Source organism: Triticum aestivum, chromosome 2A (genome assembly GCF_018294505.1).
Source record: "Triticum aestivum cultivar Chinese Spring chromosome 2A, IWGSC CS RefSeq v2.1, whole genome shotgun sequence".
Lineage (NCBI taxonomy): Eukaryota > Viridiplantae > Streptophyta > Magnoliopsida > Poales > Poaceae > Triticum > Triticum aestivum.
The window spans coordinates 182,622,203-182,637,104 of NC_057797.1; the positions used below are offsets into that span (position 1 = coordinate 182,622,203).

Sequence of the window (14,902 nt, forward strand, 5' to 3'; positions counted from 1 at the left end):
TGCTCCATTAGCAAGAAGTCAATTTGTCAGTGCAAACATAGTTGCAAGGATGCGGTATTTCAACTTTGAGGTTACTTTAGCTTTTGGATTTCAGATTTAGTTGCCATCACGAAACTGGTATGCAATTGAGTTGCACTTGCGCACACATGCTGATTTCTAAATTTCGCACAGTACTATAGTTGTGCTCCTCTAAATAGCTTATATTTGAGCACAGTCTTGTGGAATAGTTACAGTGAACAAATATCTTGCATTTGATTGATTTGATTTGTTAGTTTTTTGAACTGCACTGCCCCTATTAGGCTAAGTAGAAACACTATACTGGGACTAAAGTACATCAGGTTACCTCTCATGAGGTCTGTGGAATTTTTGTAATTTGCGGTATGGTATTTTTGGAATTATTTTGGGTACAAGGAAAGAAGTGACAGAGAACTGCAATTGTTCCGTGGTAAAATTTACTGAAATTGGTGTTTCTTTTCAAGATTATATTATTGTTTGCCCATTTGTTCCTTGGATGATCTACTAATTTTCTTTTCTATTCCTTGCGGATAATTTGCTTCAGTTCATCAGACTACCTGGGGAAACAGGCTCATTGTTTATCTAAAGATATATTGGGCATCAGTCCACCTATCATGAGGTCTCTAAATTTTTTAGGCATGTTTATTTTTTGAATAATTTCTTGCAGATACTATGCTTGGACTCACAAATGCATGTAGTGCTTCCAGATGTTCTTCATTTTTTCTGTGTTATTCCTCTTTCAAGTTTTTGGTCCTTGAAAAATAATAGTACTTGCTAGGTTTCTAGCTTTACTTTTTTTGTAGTACAAGCTAAATGTATATACCTGAATTTACATATCAGAGTGTTTGAGTTGATTAAGAGTATGAGAGACAACAATTTTCATCCTCAAACAACACCCGACATCATTAATTTTCTTAGTTACCAATTGAAACACGAGGCAGTAATAGCACAACTTAAGTGTGTGAACATATCATTATAAAATGATTGGCCGGATTATGTTTTTTATGCATTCTAGAAGTGGCATTTCTGTGAAATTACTAGCTTTGCATTTTTCTCGGAACACTGTGAAATTGTGTCGGAGAATATTTTTGCTCCTTTTTCATTGTTCGTTGCCCATTCGTTCCGTTCTGCTCCTGTTTGTCATGAGTAATGTGATGTGTTGAAATAGAGGGCACAAACTTATGGGGCCTTTTAGCCATGGGGCTATTGGGCTAGAGGCATGTGATATATTTTTTTCCCGTTGCAACGCACGGGCTTTTTTGCTAGTAATAATAAAGTACGGATTGACTCCGTGGGTTCACCGTCACAATACGCTTTCTTTCCGTGAATTTACGCTTTCAATTTTTTTCATCTAAATTATTTTCTACATCTGAGGTGGTACTATTCATGTGATCATGTGGCCCGTCACGCACGACGTTAGTTCTGGTCACGTGGTACTACACAAACACGTAGACACTAGCTAGGAAACAACACAGGCGACGCCCAAACCGAATCAAACTCAAACACCAACTTGCAACCTCTACGTACACAAGCACAATTCCTGCTTCACATAGCCAACTTGGATCTCTCCCCGTTTTAAATTAGATCGAGCCATCATGGGCAGCCACGCAAGAGATCACCGATCGGGCCATCATCGGAAGCCACCACATCCAAGAACAATTAAGCACAAGGATCGATGGCGGCACACGAGTAGGAGAAGCAGCAGGACGATGATGCCTCGGCACAGAGGTCACCGTTGCCACACAAAGTCGTCACGGAAATCCTTGCCTACCTGCCGGCTTCTCATGTTCGTGGCAGGCCACGCTCTCGTCCCTGCGCTTCTTCGAGCTCCACCTCCGGCGGGCAAACCACAGTCCGTCGCCGCCGGCCGGCCAAAGCTCTTGTTCAGTCCCACGGACGAGCCCTCGGACGACTACTTTATTTTATGCTTGGCGGCCCGGCGGCGCGGCGACGAAGCTGATGCGTAACAACTTGCTGCGCCCCACCCTCTTCACCAAGCCGCTATCGACCCTTAGCCCATCTAGGCAAAAATAACTGCAAGGCATCCTGGAATAAGGAAAAAATATTGCTCTTTTTTGGGATCAACCCAAGAACCTCTACGTTATTACGTAGTAAAGGATGCAACCAGCAGAGTTGCCTTTCAGTTTCTTTTAGAAGACAAAGTTTGCTTCTGTTAATTGATAGTACCACCTTGCTACTTCACATCAAATCCCACCGATTTTTATTTGTCCGCAAGTAGACAATCAACAAGTCTCTCTGAAACAAAGAAAAATGGGGTGAGGTGTGGGTTCAGTTTATCGTACGAGATCAGATGGATCGAGAGAGAAGGGCATACATGAGATAGCTGGTTGCAGGTGCCAACAAGAAAGAGATCTGATCCAATAAACAGAGAGAGGACCGATCTACTCATGGGATGGGTTCTGTCTATTTTCCTTTTCTACTTTCGTTTTATTTCAAACAAAAATTGGATTGTTTGAACCAAAATTCATTCAAATGCCTTGTAAAATTTATGTTTGCTTATATGGAGCACTAAAGATCCAAATAAAATATTTACATAGGAGTATTACATATAGTTAATATTTCCTGTTCAACTTCAAACTAAATTTAAATTCAAGTAGGTTCAAACTCTAAGTATGTTATTTGATTTTCTAAATTTCTGAAAAATTTACGGTTTCTACTAATATCATTTGAAGTATTCACAAAGTTTATGATATTTCATAAAGTAAAAGTATCTCATTTGATATATTTTTGATCTACGATATAGTTGCATTCATGGTTATATAAATCATACTATATGATATTAACATCATGCATCTACCTTAAAATATACATTAGTTTTTACCATGAATGCATGAGTCTCTCACTAAAAAAGGAGAGCTTGGTTATTATGGCTTGCACGCTGTGTTTTGTCATTAAGAAAGTGCATGGACATTTTTTTATTCCGTTGCAACGCACGGGCCCTTACGTTTTTTTCCGTGAATTTACGCTTTCAGTTTTTTTCTTCAACACGTCTATATTTATTTCTATATCCAAGGTGGTACTTAATCTATCTATATATCCCCCGCTGCATTGTTGTTTTCGTCTGCCCCGTTTAGGTGATTTTTTGTCCTATATATGTTGCCCACTTGGAGTCTTTTTGTTCGCAAGCACTCCGGGTCTCCCCGCTCATGTTTGTTTCCTACACGAGACACCAATCTCCGCAACACTGGATGCCGCCTCTAACCCTCCAATAAATACTGGCTCATGAAAGAGAAGGCAAAAGGTGGATCCGGCAGTAGAGGCGGACTAGCAGATAGAGCCATCGGATGAGAGGAGGCATACGATGAGGCAAGTTCCACAGGGTGCTTCGTCCCTCCTGCCGACCATGAGCAAAAAGGATGGAAGAGGAGGGCTAGGCGGCAAACCTTCGGAACCAATTGAGAAGCGAGTCCCGGAGCCCCATGGCGCTTTCTGGCAATGCTCGAGACCGTCTGTCGCCTACGCGCCCGCCTAATCTATCGAGGGAATTAGCAGTTCTCGATTGGAGAGGAGGAAGAAGGGAACACGAGGACGAGACGACCGAGACGTCCGTTGTCTCGCAGCAGACAATGGGTTTGACGAGGACATGGGTTGTGCTGGTGTGCCGCGTGCGTCAGGTAACTATGTCCAGCGAGTGTGACGTGCGATGCGCGCTCATGTGCACCAGTCGGGCGGTAAAGCATGCTGGCGGGCTACATGCGTCTCTGCCATCATGTGTGTGGCGTGTGTCCAACGTGCTGGGCTTGGTGTGCGTAATTATCTGATGGTCTGCTCTCTACACAAGCCACGGTCCTTCGGCATCAAGAACAACATGCATCGGGAAGGAAGCATCCCTGGGTTTTTTTTGCTCGCTTCAGTGCTTTGGTACGCATCTCTAATTGTGTGGTTGCATAGCAGGAGACGAGGGGTGGGCTGTGACTTGAACATATGATCTGGTTATCTTGATGTCATTTGTGAACTAAATTGGTTATATTTCTTTTAGTTAAAAGAAGCACAGAGTAGATATAGATAATAAACATAGGAAGTGACATGAGGGCGAATTCAGAGTCATAGCTTCAGTTAAGGGTATCGAGCATATATTTTACAAATTATTTTTTTCATGGAATATATTTACAGATTCAACTCAAACCCAGGAAGCATCAAACATGTTAATATGAATTCCTCCAAGAAATTTTTTTCTGTTAAAATACATTTTGATGCGAGTTCCACACAAAAGAAATTCTTAACTAAAAAATATGAGCAGAATATGCTTGATGCATTATTATTTTTGAATAGATGCTTACTGCAACTATCACACTCGATTGGTTAGCTTGTTGCTGGTATTACTTCAAATTTTTTGATATTGCTATTTATTTCATGTTCTACTTTTAAAGTTTAGAATGTACCAATAGTCATCTAAAGAATGAATTAACAATAAAATTACACTCTTCAGTCAAATCAATTTACTGGGAATCATACCCATGCATGTCCTGATCAACGATCCATCCATTGCCTTATGGCATAGTTGCTCGACCTGGCCCATTCATAGGAACCGTTGTTTTTTCCCGTTGCAACGCACGGGCATTTGTGCTAGTCTATCCCTAATAATAAAGCACGGATTGACTCCGTGGGTTCACCGTCACAATACGCTTCTTATCGTGAATTTACGCTTTCTGTTTTTTTACCTACATCCGAGGTGGTACTATTCTCTCTAACCTTTTTGCTTTTTTTGGGTGATGTATGTCCGTCCCACAATTGATCCAGTCTATGCTTCGTAGGGCTGGATCCTATTTGGTGCACTCAGCGACGAATACAGCGTTAACCGTACAGGACGCACACCTCCCCATGCGCAACGGGCCAGTCCACATTCTCTTTTTTTTTTCTAAACTGATGCAAAAAAATCAAGTGCGGGGATGACGATTCAAACCCGCGCCCTAGCGGTTAAGTGTGCCACGCCATAACCACCGCGTCACGCGCCACTCTGCGGTCAATTTCATTTTCTTACCTCTTTTCTTCTGTCCTTTTATTCTTTTTCTAATTAAAAGTAACTGGATTTCATGAACAATTTTTCAACTTTAACGAACATTTCCAAAATTGGATGAACTGCTTTTTTCAAGTTCGATGAACTTTTTTCAAATCCGATAAACTTTTTTCCAAATCTGATGAACTTTTTTTTCAAATCTGATGAACTTTTTCAAATTCGATGAACTTTTTTTCAAATCTGATGAACTTTTTCATTTTTTTGTGTTCAAAATTGATGAACTTTCGGAAATTCATGAACTGTTTTTCAGATTCGTAAATTTCAGATTCATGCGTTTTCAGTTTTGTGAACGAAAGGACGAACACAAAAAAAACAACGAACAAAGGAAACGTGAGCGAGCGATCGAAGCGAAGAAAGGAAGAGAGCGTGCTACCTGGGCCGGCCCATGTGAGGCTGCGCGCGAGCGCCCGCTAAGCGGACGGGCGCATAAGGCGCCGGAGAGGAGGTCTCGTCTCCTTAGTAGGTTAAACGTCGAGCGATGAGCTTTTGGGCTGATGTTATATTTCCAAGTTGGCCCACTTATCCACGTAAGGCAAGGCGGAGGCAGCCTGCGCTGGGCTCAACGAAGTCTCGCCAGTGTGTTATGGGCCAGCTGGTTCTGATGTGCTGATGTAACAACTATAAGGCCAGTATTGTAAGTCATAGTCCCACATTGCTTTTTGACATCAAACCACACCTATTTTATATACACGTGAGTTGCCACAATCAACAAGCCACGACATCAATAAATAAACAGAGGGTTCGCTTAAGAGAAACGAGGAAATTAACTCAGCCTCGGAAAGAAGCATGGGGTGCTTGCCGGGCATGGACATGCATGTCCAATCAAAATGCGACGCTGCCTGTGTCCCGATGAAACGGCTCGACCAGAATTATGAGCCAAATCAACCTGCTACTTTTGGTGAGACGTGTTCAGCGGAAAGATGACTAAATCTTTGAGAACAAACTTGGGCACGTGTGTGTAACGTGATCACACTCGAAATCCAATTAATATGAGTGACACATTTAAAATGTGTTTATATGCCTATTGAAAATGTTATACAATTTTTAAAAATCGTTCATGCATTTAAAATTGTTAGTGTGGTTTTAAGAAAAGTTTTCACGTATTAAAATAATGTTCATATAAATTGAAAAATGTTCACCCTTTCTCAAAAAATGTTCATGTAATTCTAAAAAGTGTTCACATACATACAAATATCCGTAATTTAAAAAATATGTATGCTCTTTAAAAAGGTCCATGTGATTTAAAAAGTCTTTATGTGTTTTAAATGGAAGGTTGATGCATTTTGAAAAACAATGTGTACAATTTAAAAGTGAGTGGGTGTATAAGGGACGAGCGTATGAACTAGGTGTAAGCCGTAGAATGGGAAGGGCGACTGTCACGTCCAACTTGAGGAGATTAGTTTTAAAAGTACTCCTTCCGATTCTTTTTAGTTCGCATATAAGATTTGACTGAAGTCAAGCCTCATAAAGTTTGACCAATTTTACAGAAAAAAGTACCAACATTCACAATCTAAAATCAATATCAATAAATGTGTCATGACTTAGTTTCATATTTTATAACTTTAGCATGGCAGATGTTGATATTTTTTCATATAAATGCGGTCAAACTTTGTGAAGTTTGATTTCAGAGAATTCTAATATGCAGAGTAAAAAGGACCAGAGGGAGTATTAGACATTCACTTGTGATGGCGTGGTTCAATGTCAGCTGCGAGCGGAGTAGTCGAGATCATCATCATGGGATCAACCACGTCGAAGGCATTGCGTTCTGATAGATTAAAATACTCTTCAAAATATTTAACTATCAGACACTAACTCAAAATATAACATGTTATATATGAATAATTCCTGAGAAAAAATGTGTATAAATTTTAAATATATATTTACATGCATACCTGAAAAATTCTTTCAACGGACTATTTTTTTACGTTGCATTCATTCGAGTAAGGCATTCCGAGTAAAACAGATCGAGGCTCCAGTCATTAAGATGGCACTTAAAATAGTCCTTGACCTCCACCTCTCCTTTCTAACTGGCATTTGCTTAGTATGATGATGAAAACCACAAGCTCGTGTACATCATAAAACTTGCAAAAGGGCGAAAGGATGAATAGGTCGATGACAATGGGGGGACGGAGCAATTGTGATAACTGGCGAAATATAATTTTTGTTACCCCGTTGCAACGCACGGTCTCTTTTGCTAGTCTATCCCTAATAATAAAGCACGGATTGACTCCATGGATTCACCGTCACAATACGCTTTCTTCTCATATCATAATACGCTTTTACGATTTGTATGGACAAGATCGTAATATAAACAAGGTGGCACTAATTCCTTGTGAAAGTTTTCCTACGTCGTTGGAGAAGCCCAGTATTGTCCCAACGAGGCTAGCAAATTTGCAGAAAGGTCCCTGTGTTCTTTGGTATTCAACCCGCGGTTCAAATCGAACCGGTACGAAGGGGAGAAAAACGTAGCCACGCTCTGCCTCGCCGTGCTCCGCCCCGCCCCACCACCTCCCGCGACGCCCCGCGCGCCGTGCGCAGCCGGCACGCCCCCACCTTCTTCCTCCCCGGCTCATTCCCACCCCACCCCTCGACCCCCACCAACCACTGCCCTGTCCACCATCGTTGGGCGCCTCCACCGACCACCCACCCACCGGCGCCGACCCCGACGACCCAATCGTACCCGAGACCCGGCGCCCCCATCCATCTACATCCTCATCGCGTCGCGCCCCCGCGCCCCCAAAGCGCTGCCCGACGATGGATCCGAGCGGGCAACCGCCCCAGCGCGCCTCCCGGCGGCGGATCCGGGCCAACAACTACTCCCCTCCTCCCCCACGACTGGTTGCCTCCACTACCATCCCTTGCAGCTTAGGGTCTGGCGAGTCCCAGCCGCCACGCTCCCTCTTTCCTCTCCTCCGCGTCAAGATCGACAGTGAGGTCACCGGCGCCTGCTCTCTGCTGATCTCCCCTTCCTCATCTTCCTGCGAGGTTCCCAACCGCCCTGCCCCGGATGCGTGCGTTGTTGTTTATGATGTAGGTGTTCAGCATGTAGAAGCCGGACGACGTGATGCTGTTGTTGCCGATCTGCTGCAGCGCCTCTTGTTTGACCCTGAGATCACTGGCGATGAACACAATCAGGTGAGTATAGAGCATACTGAAAAGGGAAAATTAGGCCACGCCCGAGACGTGAACCCTGCCATCCCAATGTTCCTTGCTTGCTACCCACGATCCGATCAATATGACGGGCTACACTAACAATCTAACTGATGAAACTGAAGAAAATCCTAACTGACGAAACTGAACATTTAACAGCTACATTTACGCCTGACGAAACTGATTTTTTCTAAAACTTTGACAACAGTTATTAACTGGCAGTCTGACACTGTGGTCATCGCAGATGAGGACGTGCGTGCGTGTGGCGTGTGCGCTGCTGCTCGCCATCGCTGTCGTGCGTGTGAATCGTGCCAACTATGTGCCATGTCATCGAAGGGCTTCGTCCTCGGCATCGGCGGTGATCGCGAGTGCAAGGTCGAAGTTTGTTAGCTTAGGGAGGAAGCATGTGTTGAGCATGATGTTACTGCTCTTGGAATACCTCTGCACGTAGTTGAGTCCGGCTGCCACGTCCAGCGCGACCTGGACGTGCTTGCTCCATCCGAGCACCTCATCGCTGTGGAGCCACTTGCTAAGCGCGCTGTTTTTGGTGAACTCGAACATCACGTACGTCAATACATGTAGCCGCCGTGCATGCAGTGATGGAGAGGCCCCGGACAGGCGGATGAGGCTCAAGTGGTTGAGGCGACCAAGGATGCTCACCTCGACGGTAGCGCACACATCATTGACTCCTGTTCGCGATCGTCGGGTATGGTTGATTCATCGGGGCCACGGTTCATTCATTCATCCTTGGTACAATTTATTTTCTGTTTCATGTGTTTTCTGTGTAGAAGTTGGGTCTCGATGACCTATAAGCAAGAACAACCTTCTCCAACTAATAGTGTTTATTTGCCTAAACAATTTGCTATTTCGGTATTTGGATGGGGGATGAAGAACAACATTCATCATTAGTACTTGAAGAGACTTGCCTGGTTGGGACTGAACAGGATCTGTTGTAGTGCATCTTACTTAACTGCTCATTGTACAATCTAAATAAAATCAAGGTCGTCTTCATATGCAAGGGAATGTTTTCTTACTGCAATGGTAAGCTATTCTGAATCCATCTCATAATGTGGCTGCTCATGTTTGGTGCAGTTGTAGCGCATGGCATGGCGATGGTGGAGGAGATAAAGTGTTGAGAAAAAGGACGGCGATGCGAAGGGAAGATGATAGGGGATTACTCGACAAGTATGCGGAGGTGTTGTAAAGTTCCCTCCTTTATGTATAGTTATTTCATTATCCATCTAAATATCAATTACATGTATATGTATGAAACTCATTTTGCGCTGCTAAATTTTCTGTAAAGATTTAAAATTATGTGGTATTAAACTTATAGTGATTGAAACAAATGCAAAACTTGCATGTTGATTCATCATTTTTATACTTTTGGTTTCAGCGGATAGATATGAGAGGTTTAGCACTACTTCTTACTTATAGATCCAAATGTGTTATGGTCACCAGGGGCGAAATTAGGTATAGGGCAACTAGGGCTATAGCCCTAGGCGTGGCCGAACTAACATCTATAGCCCAGTAGTATACTTTTCAGAATTTTTCACTTATAGGAAGCCCAGCCCCTGGCGTGTAGGCCCCAAGCTCTGGCCCATAAGTTTCTCCATGACTCCACCACTCGCGTACTAGATTTCTACCTCATTATGGTTGCAAACCCAACCCCATTGCTACAGAAAATAAAGCAATGTTTTCAGAATCGTTCGTCATCTCGCGAGATTATTTTGTTCTGATAGCTAATTGCCTTTATGTGATTTATGTGAATTTCTTTGTATGGATTAGTTGATATGGTCAGTGGACAAACCGTTTGAGTTGCAAAATCGTTTGAAATTTGAAATCTGCGGGTTGTATAGATACAACCGGATATGATGTGTATCATGCATAGCTGTCTTAGTTTTTTCTGTTAGCATTAATTAATATGTACTTATTTTTTGCAGAATTTTTTATTATATTTTATCTTCAGATGATGAGCATAATAATGGAGATGGTGCATATGAGGATTTTTCTCTCCCGCTACAACATAGTTTATATTCTGGGGTGCGGCAGTTCCGTTCGGTTGGCGGCGACTGCAATGTAGTTATCAGCATGCTCTTTATGTTACTGGAAACATCATTCTTGATTATTTCTCCTTGTGTTATTGGTCACCATCATTGTTGATTATTTCCCCTTCTGTTCCGTTATCCAATAGATATTCTATTAGTACATGTATATTTGGGTGACAAAGGAGCATGCCATCCCTGATTAAACCCCAAATTGGCAAGATAAGACGTTTATATCTGAATCTTGTTTCATAGAATTAATCATTTGTTTAGTTTGAGAGATTAAATCCAAATAAGTTTATGCAGTGAACTAGAAATAACATGATTGCACGTTAATTTTCTTCTTAAGTTTCATAGTAGAGATTTTGCCGCTGATGATCCACTGCACGCGAACGCCACATCCTTTCTTCCTCAAGTATCGTGCGGCATTCCAAAGCCAGACCATTGCTATCAGGGTGCTGGAGGCTCTTGGGGTCGCAGCCCGCATTCCTGCCGGAGGCAAGTTTTGTAGTCTTCCGTTGCAACGCACGGACATTTGTGCTAGCCTTTCCCTATAATAATAAAGCACGGATTGACTCCGTGGGTTCACCGTCACAATACGCTTCTTTCCGTGATTTTACGCTTTCAGTTTAAATTTAAAACATATTCGAGGTGGTACTAAATTTTGTCTCTAGTTTTTGTCTATGCTTCTGAACATCGTTTGCAGGTACAAAAGTCAACGGGCCAGAATTTTATATTATGGGCCACTAAAAAAGTTTGTCCTCGCGACCTGCCCTCCACTCCCTTTCTACTGCAGAAACCAGAGTTTGTGCTAAGATTTCAGATTTCAGATTTGAATTAATAGTCCCACACCGCCACTTTGCATCAAATTCTAGCAACTTATATACCTTCCAAATTTCCTGGTGTGGAACTGCCGGGGAATTGGGGGTTCCCGGACAGTTCGAGATCCTGTATCCCTCAACTCTATCCATCACCCACGTTTTATCTTTTTGTGTGAAACTAGGCAAAATATGTTGGGGATCATAGCAGAAATTTAAAATTTTCTACATATTACCAAGATCAATCTATGGAGTAATCTACCAACGAGGGAAGGGGAGTGCATCTATATACCCTTGTAGATCGCTAAGCGGAAGCGTTGCAAGAACGCGGATGAAGGAGTCGTACTCGTAGCGATTCAGATCGCGGTTGATTCCGATCTAAGCGCCGAACCACGGCGCCTCCGCGTTCAACACACGTGCAGCCCGGTGACGTCTCCTACGCCTTGATCCAGTAAGGGGAGAAGGAGAGGTTGGGAAAGACTCCGTCCAGCAGCAGCACGGCGGCGTGGTGGTGGTGGAGGAGCGCGGAACTCCAGCAGGGCTTCGCCAAGCACTACGAGAGACGAGGAGGGAGAGGGGTAGGGCTGCGCCAACAGGGAGATCGAATCGTGTGTTGGGCTGCCCCTTTGCCTCCACTATATATAGGGGGAGAGGAAGGGCTGCGCCCCCACCTAGGGTTCCCACCCCAAGGGGTGCGGCAGCCCTAGATCACATCTAGGGTGGCGGCCACAAGGGGGAGAGGGGGAGGCGCACCTAGGGTGGGCCTTAGGGCCCATCTGCCCTAGGGTTTGCCCCCTTCCCCTCTTGGAGGCGCCTTGGGCCTTGGTGGGAAGCGCCCCAGCCCACCTAGGGGCTGGTCCCTTCCCACTATTGGCCCATGTAAGCCTCCGGGGCTGGTGGCCCCACCTGGTGGACCCCCAGACCCCTCCGGTGGTCCCGGTACACTATCGGTGATGCCCGGAACACTTCCGGTGGCCAAAACCATACTTCCTATATATCAATCTTTACCTCCGGACAATTCCGGAACTCCTCGTGACGTCCGGGATCTCATCCGGGACTCCGGACAACATTCAGTAACCGCGTACATACTTTTCCTATAACCCTAGCGTCATCGAACCTTAAGTGTGTAGACCCTACGGGTTCGGGAGTCATGCAGACATGGCCGAGACAACTCTCCGGTCAATAACCAACAGCGGGATCTGGATACCCATGTTGGCTCCCACATACTCCACAATGATCTCATCGGATGAACCACGATGCCAAGGATTTAATCAATCTCGTATACAATTCCCTTTGTCTAGCGGTATAGTACTTGCCTGAGATTCGATCGTCGGTATCCCGATACCTTGTTCAATCTCGTTACCAGCAAGTCTCTTTACTCGTTCCGTAACACATCATCCCGTGATCAACTCCTTGGTCACATTGTGCACATTATGATGATGTCCTACCGAGTGGGCCCAGAGATACATCTCCGTTTACACGGAGTGACAAATCCCAGTCTCGATTCGTGCCAACCCAACAGACACTTTCGGAGATACCTGTAGTGTACCTTTATAGCCACCCAGTTACGTTGTGACGTTTGGCACACCCAAAGCACTCCTACGGTATCCGGGAGTTGCATGATCTCATGGTCTAAGGAAATGATACTTGACATTAGAAAAGCTTTAGCATACGAACTACACGATCTTGTGCTAGGCTTAGGATTGTGTCTTGTCCATCACATCATTCTCCTAATGACGTGATCCTGTTATCAACGATATCCAATGCCCATGGTCAAAAAACCGTAAACATCTAGAAATAACATGATTGCACGTTAATTTTCTTCTTAAGTGTCATAGTAGAGATTTTGCCGCTGATGATCCACTGCACGCGAACGCCACATCCTTTCTTCCTCAAGTATCGTGCGACATTCCAAAGCCAGACCGTTGCGATCAGGGTGCTGGAGGCTCTTGGGGTCGCAACCCGCATTCCTGCCGGAGGCAAGTTTTGTAGTCTCCCGTTGCAACGCACGAGCATTTGTGCTAGTCTCTCCCTAATAATAAAGCACGATTGGGTCTCCGGGTTCACCGTTGCGTTCTTTTTACACAAAGGTCCCTATAGTTTTTAGGTATTAAACCCGCAGTACTTTTTACGTGTGTAACAGTGAGCAGTTGACGGAAATAAAATACCGATTCGACGCCCCTCACCCCCGAGCGACACGCCCTTCTTTTCGCAGCGACTCTTCCAAAAAAATCCCCTTTTTTACACAAAGGTCCCTGTAGTTTTTAGGTATTAAACCCGCAGTACTTTTTACGTGTGTAACAGTGAGCAATTGACGGAAATAAAATACCGATTCGACGCCCCTCACCCCCGAGCGACACGCCCTTCTTTTCGCAGCGACTCTTCCAAAAAAATCCCCTTTCATCTCCCCACCGCTGCCCGTCCCCATCTGCCGTCTCCCTCTTGCCCCTCGGCGACACCGGCCGGCGGCGGCGACGGACGGCATGGATCCAGAGTTGTGCCCCTGGTTATCCCCATCTCTCGCACCCGATGAAGGCCTCCCCACAGGCGCTACAACACGAACTCCCCCTCATGGCGGCGACGCCGCGGCAGTGCGGCGGCCGATTGGCGCAGGTACCGGTTCTAGGACGAGATGGGGCCGCCGACCTCGAACTTACAATCCTTGGCGGCGCCAGACCCATCCCCTAAGCGCCAAGCACTGAGAGGACGTGCTCTTATTCGGCGACAATATGGCTACGATAGCGGCGTGCACATCCAGGCATGCCATATCCTTTCTCTGCTTGGACCCCTCTGTTTGATTGACCAAGTAGGAAAACAATTGGCCACCAGAAATCATGCGGACACCAAACCTCCCCTGATTTCTGAAGGAGCAGCTTCAGCGATGTAAACTGGTGCTGATACTATCCACACCCAAATCCAACAAAGAGCCTTCCATGAATCAAAACATAACCTGCAGCAGCTCACATAACCAGTAAACCAAGTGCGAACATCATGTCAGCAAGAAGAGTAGACTTTCATACGACCGTAGGCATGGCTTAAGTAATGACATTCTAACAATGGTTTACTGAAGAAGAAACAAACTTAGTATCTATGGACGAACACCATCTGTTAATGACCAGTAGTCGGTTGTTTAGATTGAACGTGCAAGAATAGATTGTCTTTGACAGCAGGAAATTCGTCCCAAATATACAGAAGGGCTCATGATATGACACGTGGCAGTAGTTATGCATAAAAATTGCACTGTTATTTGACTTATTTCAGGAAAGTATCACAAGTTCCTAGGTGTGCAGCAATCGCAGAAGCAGTGGAGAACAAGATCCTTCATAGCTTCTTGGAGAAGGAGGTTTTTCTTTTTATTTCTGAACTCTTCTGCTATTTTCTTCATTCCGAATTTCAACTTCTCAAGGTTTCTTGTCTTTACAGGATTTCGGAGAGCATGTACAACCAGATGGCAAAGTCGATGTTATCATTCACTGACTGCCGCCTTCATAGGAAAATCAACGAGCATGTTGCTGCAGCTTAAAGACTTAAATACTTCTGCTCCTAGCTAGCTATAAAATTAGAGCAGATACATGTATAGGTATAGTAGCATCTGTTGCTTTAAGTTAAAAGTCTAAAGTTATTTTAATCTTGCTTGCACATTATTAGAAGGTAGTTGGAAAAGGCATATGTCATTATTTTTAGGAGTTGAGAAACTACTTGTCTTCCTATCATGGCTGCAAGCTGAATGTAAGAAACTAGCAATAGATTGAAATTTGCGAGAGCAGATGCATTGTTTGGTGTATGGAGGCCGGGGCTATATTTTCGTTCTTTTCATATATGAATATTTTATTATTATT

General features: G+C 44.3%; 1 protein-coding gene and 1 long non-coding RNA gene across 4 annotated transcripts; both read left to right on the top strand.

Moving 5' to 3' along the window:
* The first annotated feature begins 7,598 nt into the window (after positions 1–7,598).
* On the top strand, positions 7,599–10,386 carry LOC123185115 (uncharacterized). Of its 3 annotated transcripts, none has more exons than XR_006493185.1 (3): positions 7,599–8,909; positions 9,296–9,398; positions 10,144–10,386. XR_006493185.1 is itself a non-coding variant. In XM_044597106.1 (3 exons), the coding sequence occupies exons 1-2, from the start codon at positions 7,808–7,810 to the stop codon at positions 8,652–8,654; spliced, it is 588 nt and encodes a 195-aa protein (XP_044453041.1). In that variant the 5' UTR covers positions 7,599–7,807; the 3' UTR covers positions 8,655–9,398; positions 10,144–10,386. The 3 variants fall into 3 exon arrangements, 2 of the variants coding, with proteins under 2 accessions (XP_044453041.1, XP_044453042.1); XM_044597106.1 differs by having other exon boundaries at positions 7,599–8,188; positions 8,448–9,398; XM_044597107.1 differs by lacking the exon at positions 10,144–10,386 and having other exon boundaries at positions 7,599–8,188; positions 8,448–8,909; positions 9,296–10,125.
* Positions 10,387–13,413: 3,027 nt separating this feature from the next.
* On the top strand, positions 13,414–14,847 carry LOC123185116 (uncharacterized). Its single transcript, XR_006493186.1, has 2 exons — positions 13,414–14,406; positions 14,487–14,847. It is a non-coding gene; the product is annotated as an uncharacterized lncRNA (long non-coding RNA).
* Positions 14,848–14,902: the final 55 nt, after the last annotated feature.

What these genes read in the sequence shown, in the direction of transcription:
- LOC123185115 (XM_044597106.1), top strand. Translation starts at nt 7,808, where the DNA reads ATGGATCCGAGCGGGCAACCGCCCCAGCGCGCCTCCCGGCGGCGGATC. An exon ending in CTGGCGATGAACACAATCAG is followed by an intron (nt 8,189 to 8,447) that starts GTGAGTATAGAG and finishes TGGTCATCGCAG; the next exon opens with ATGAGGACGTGCGTGCGTGT.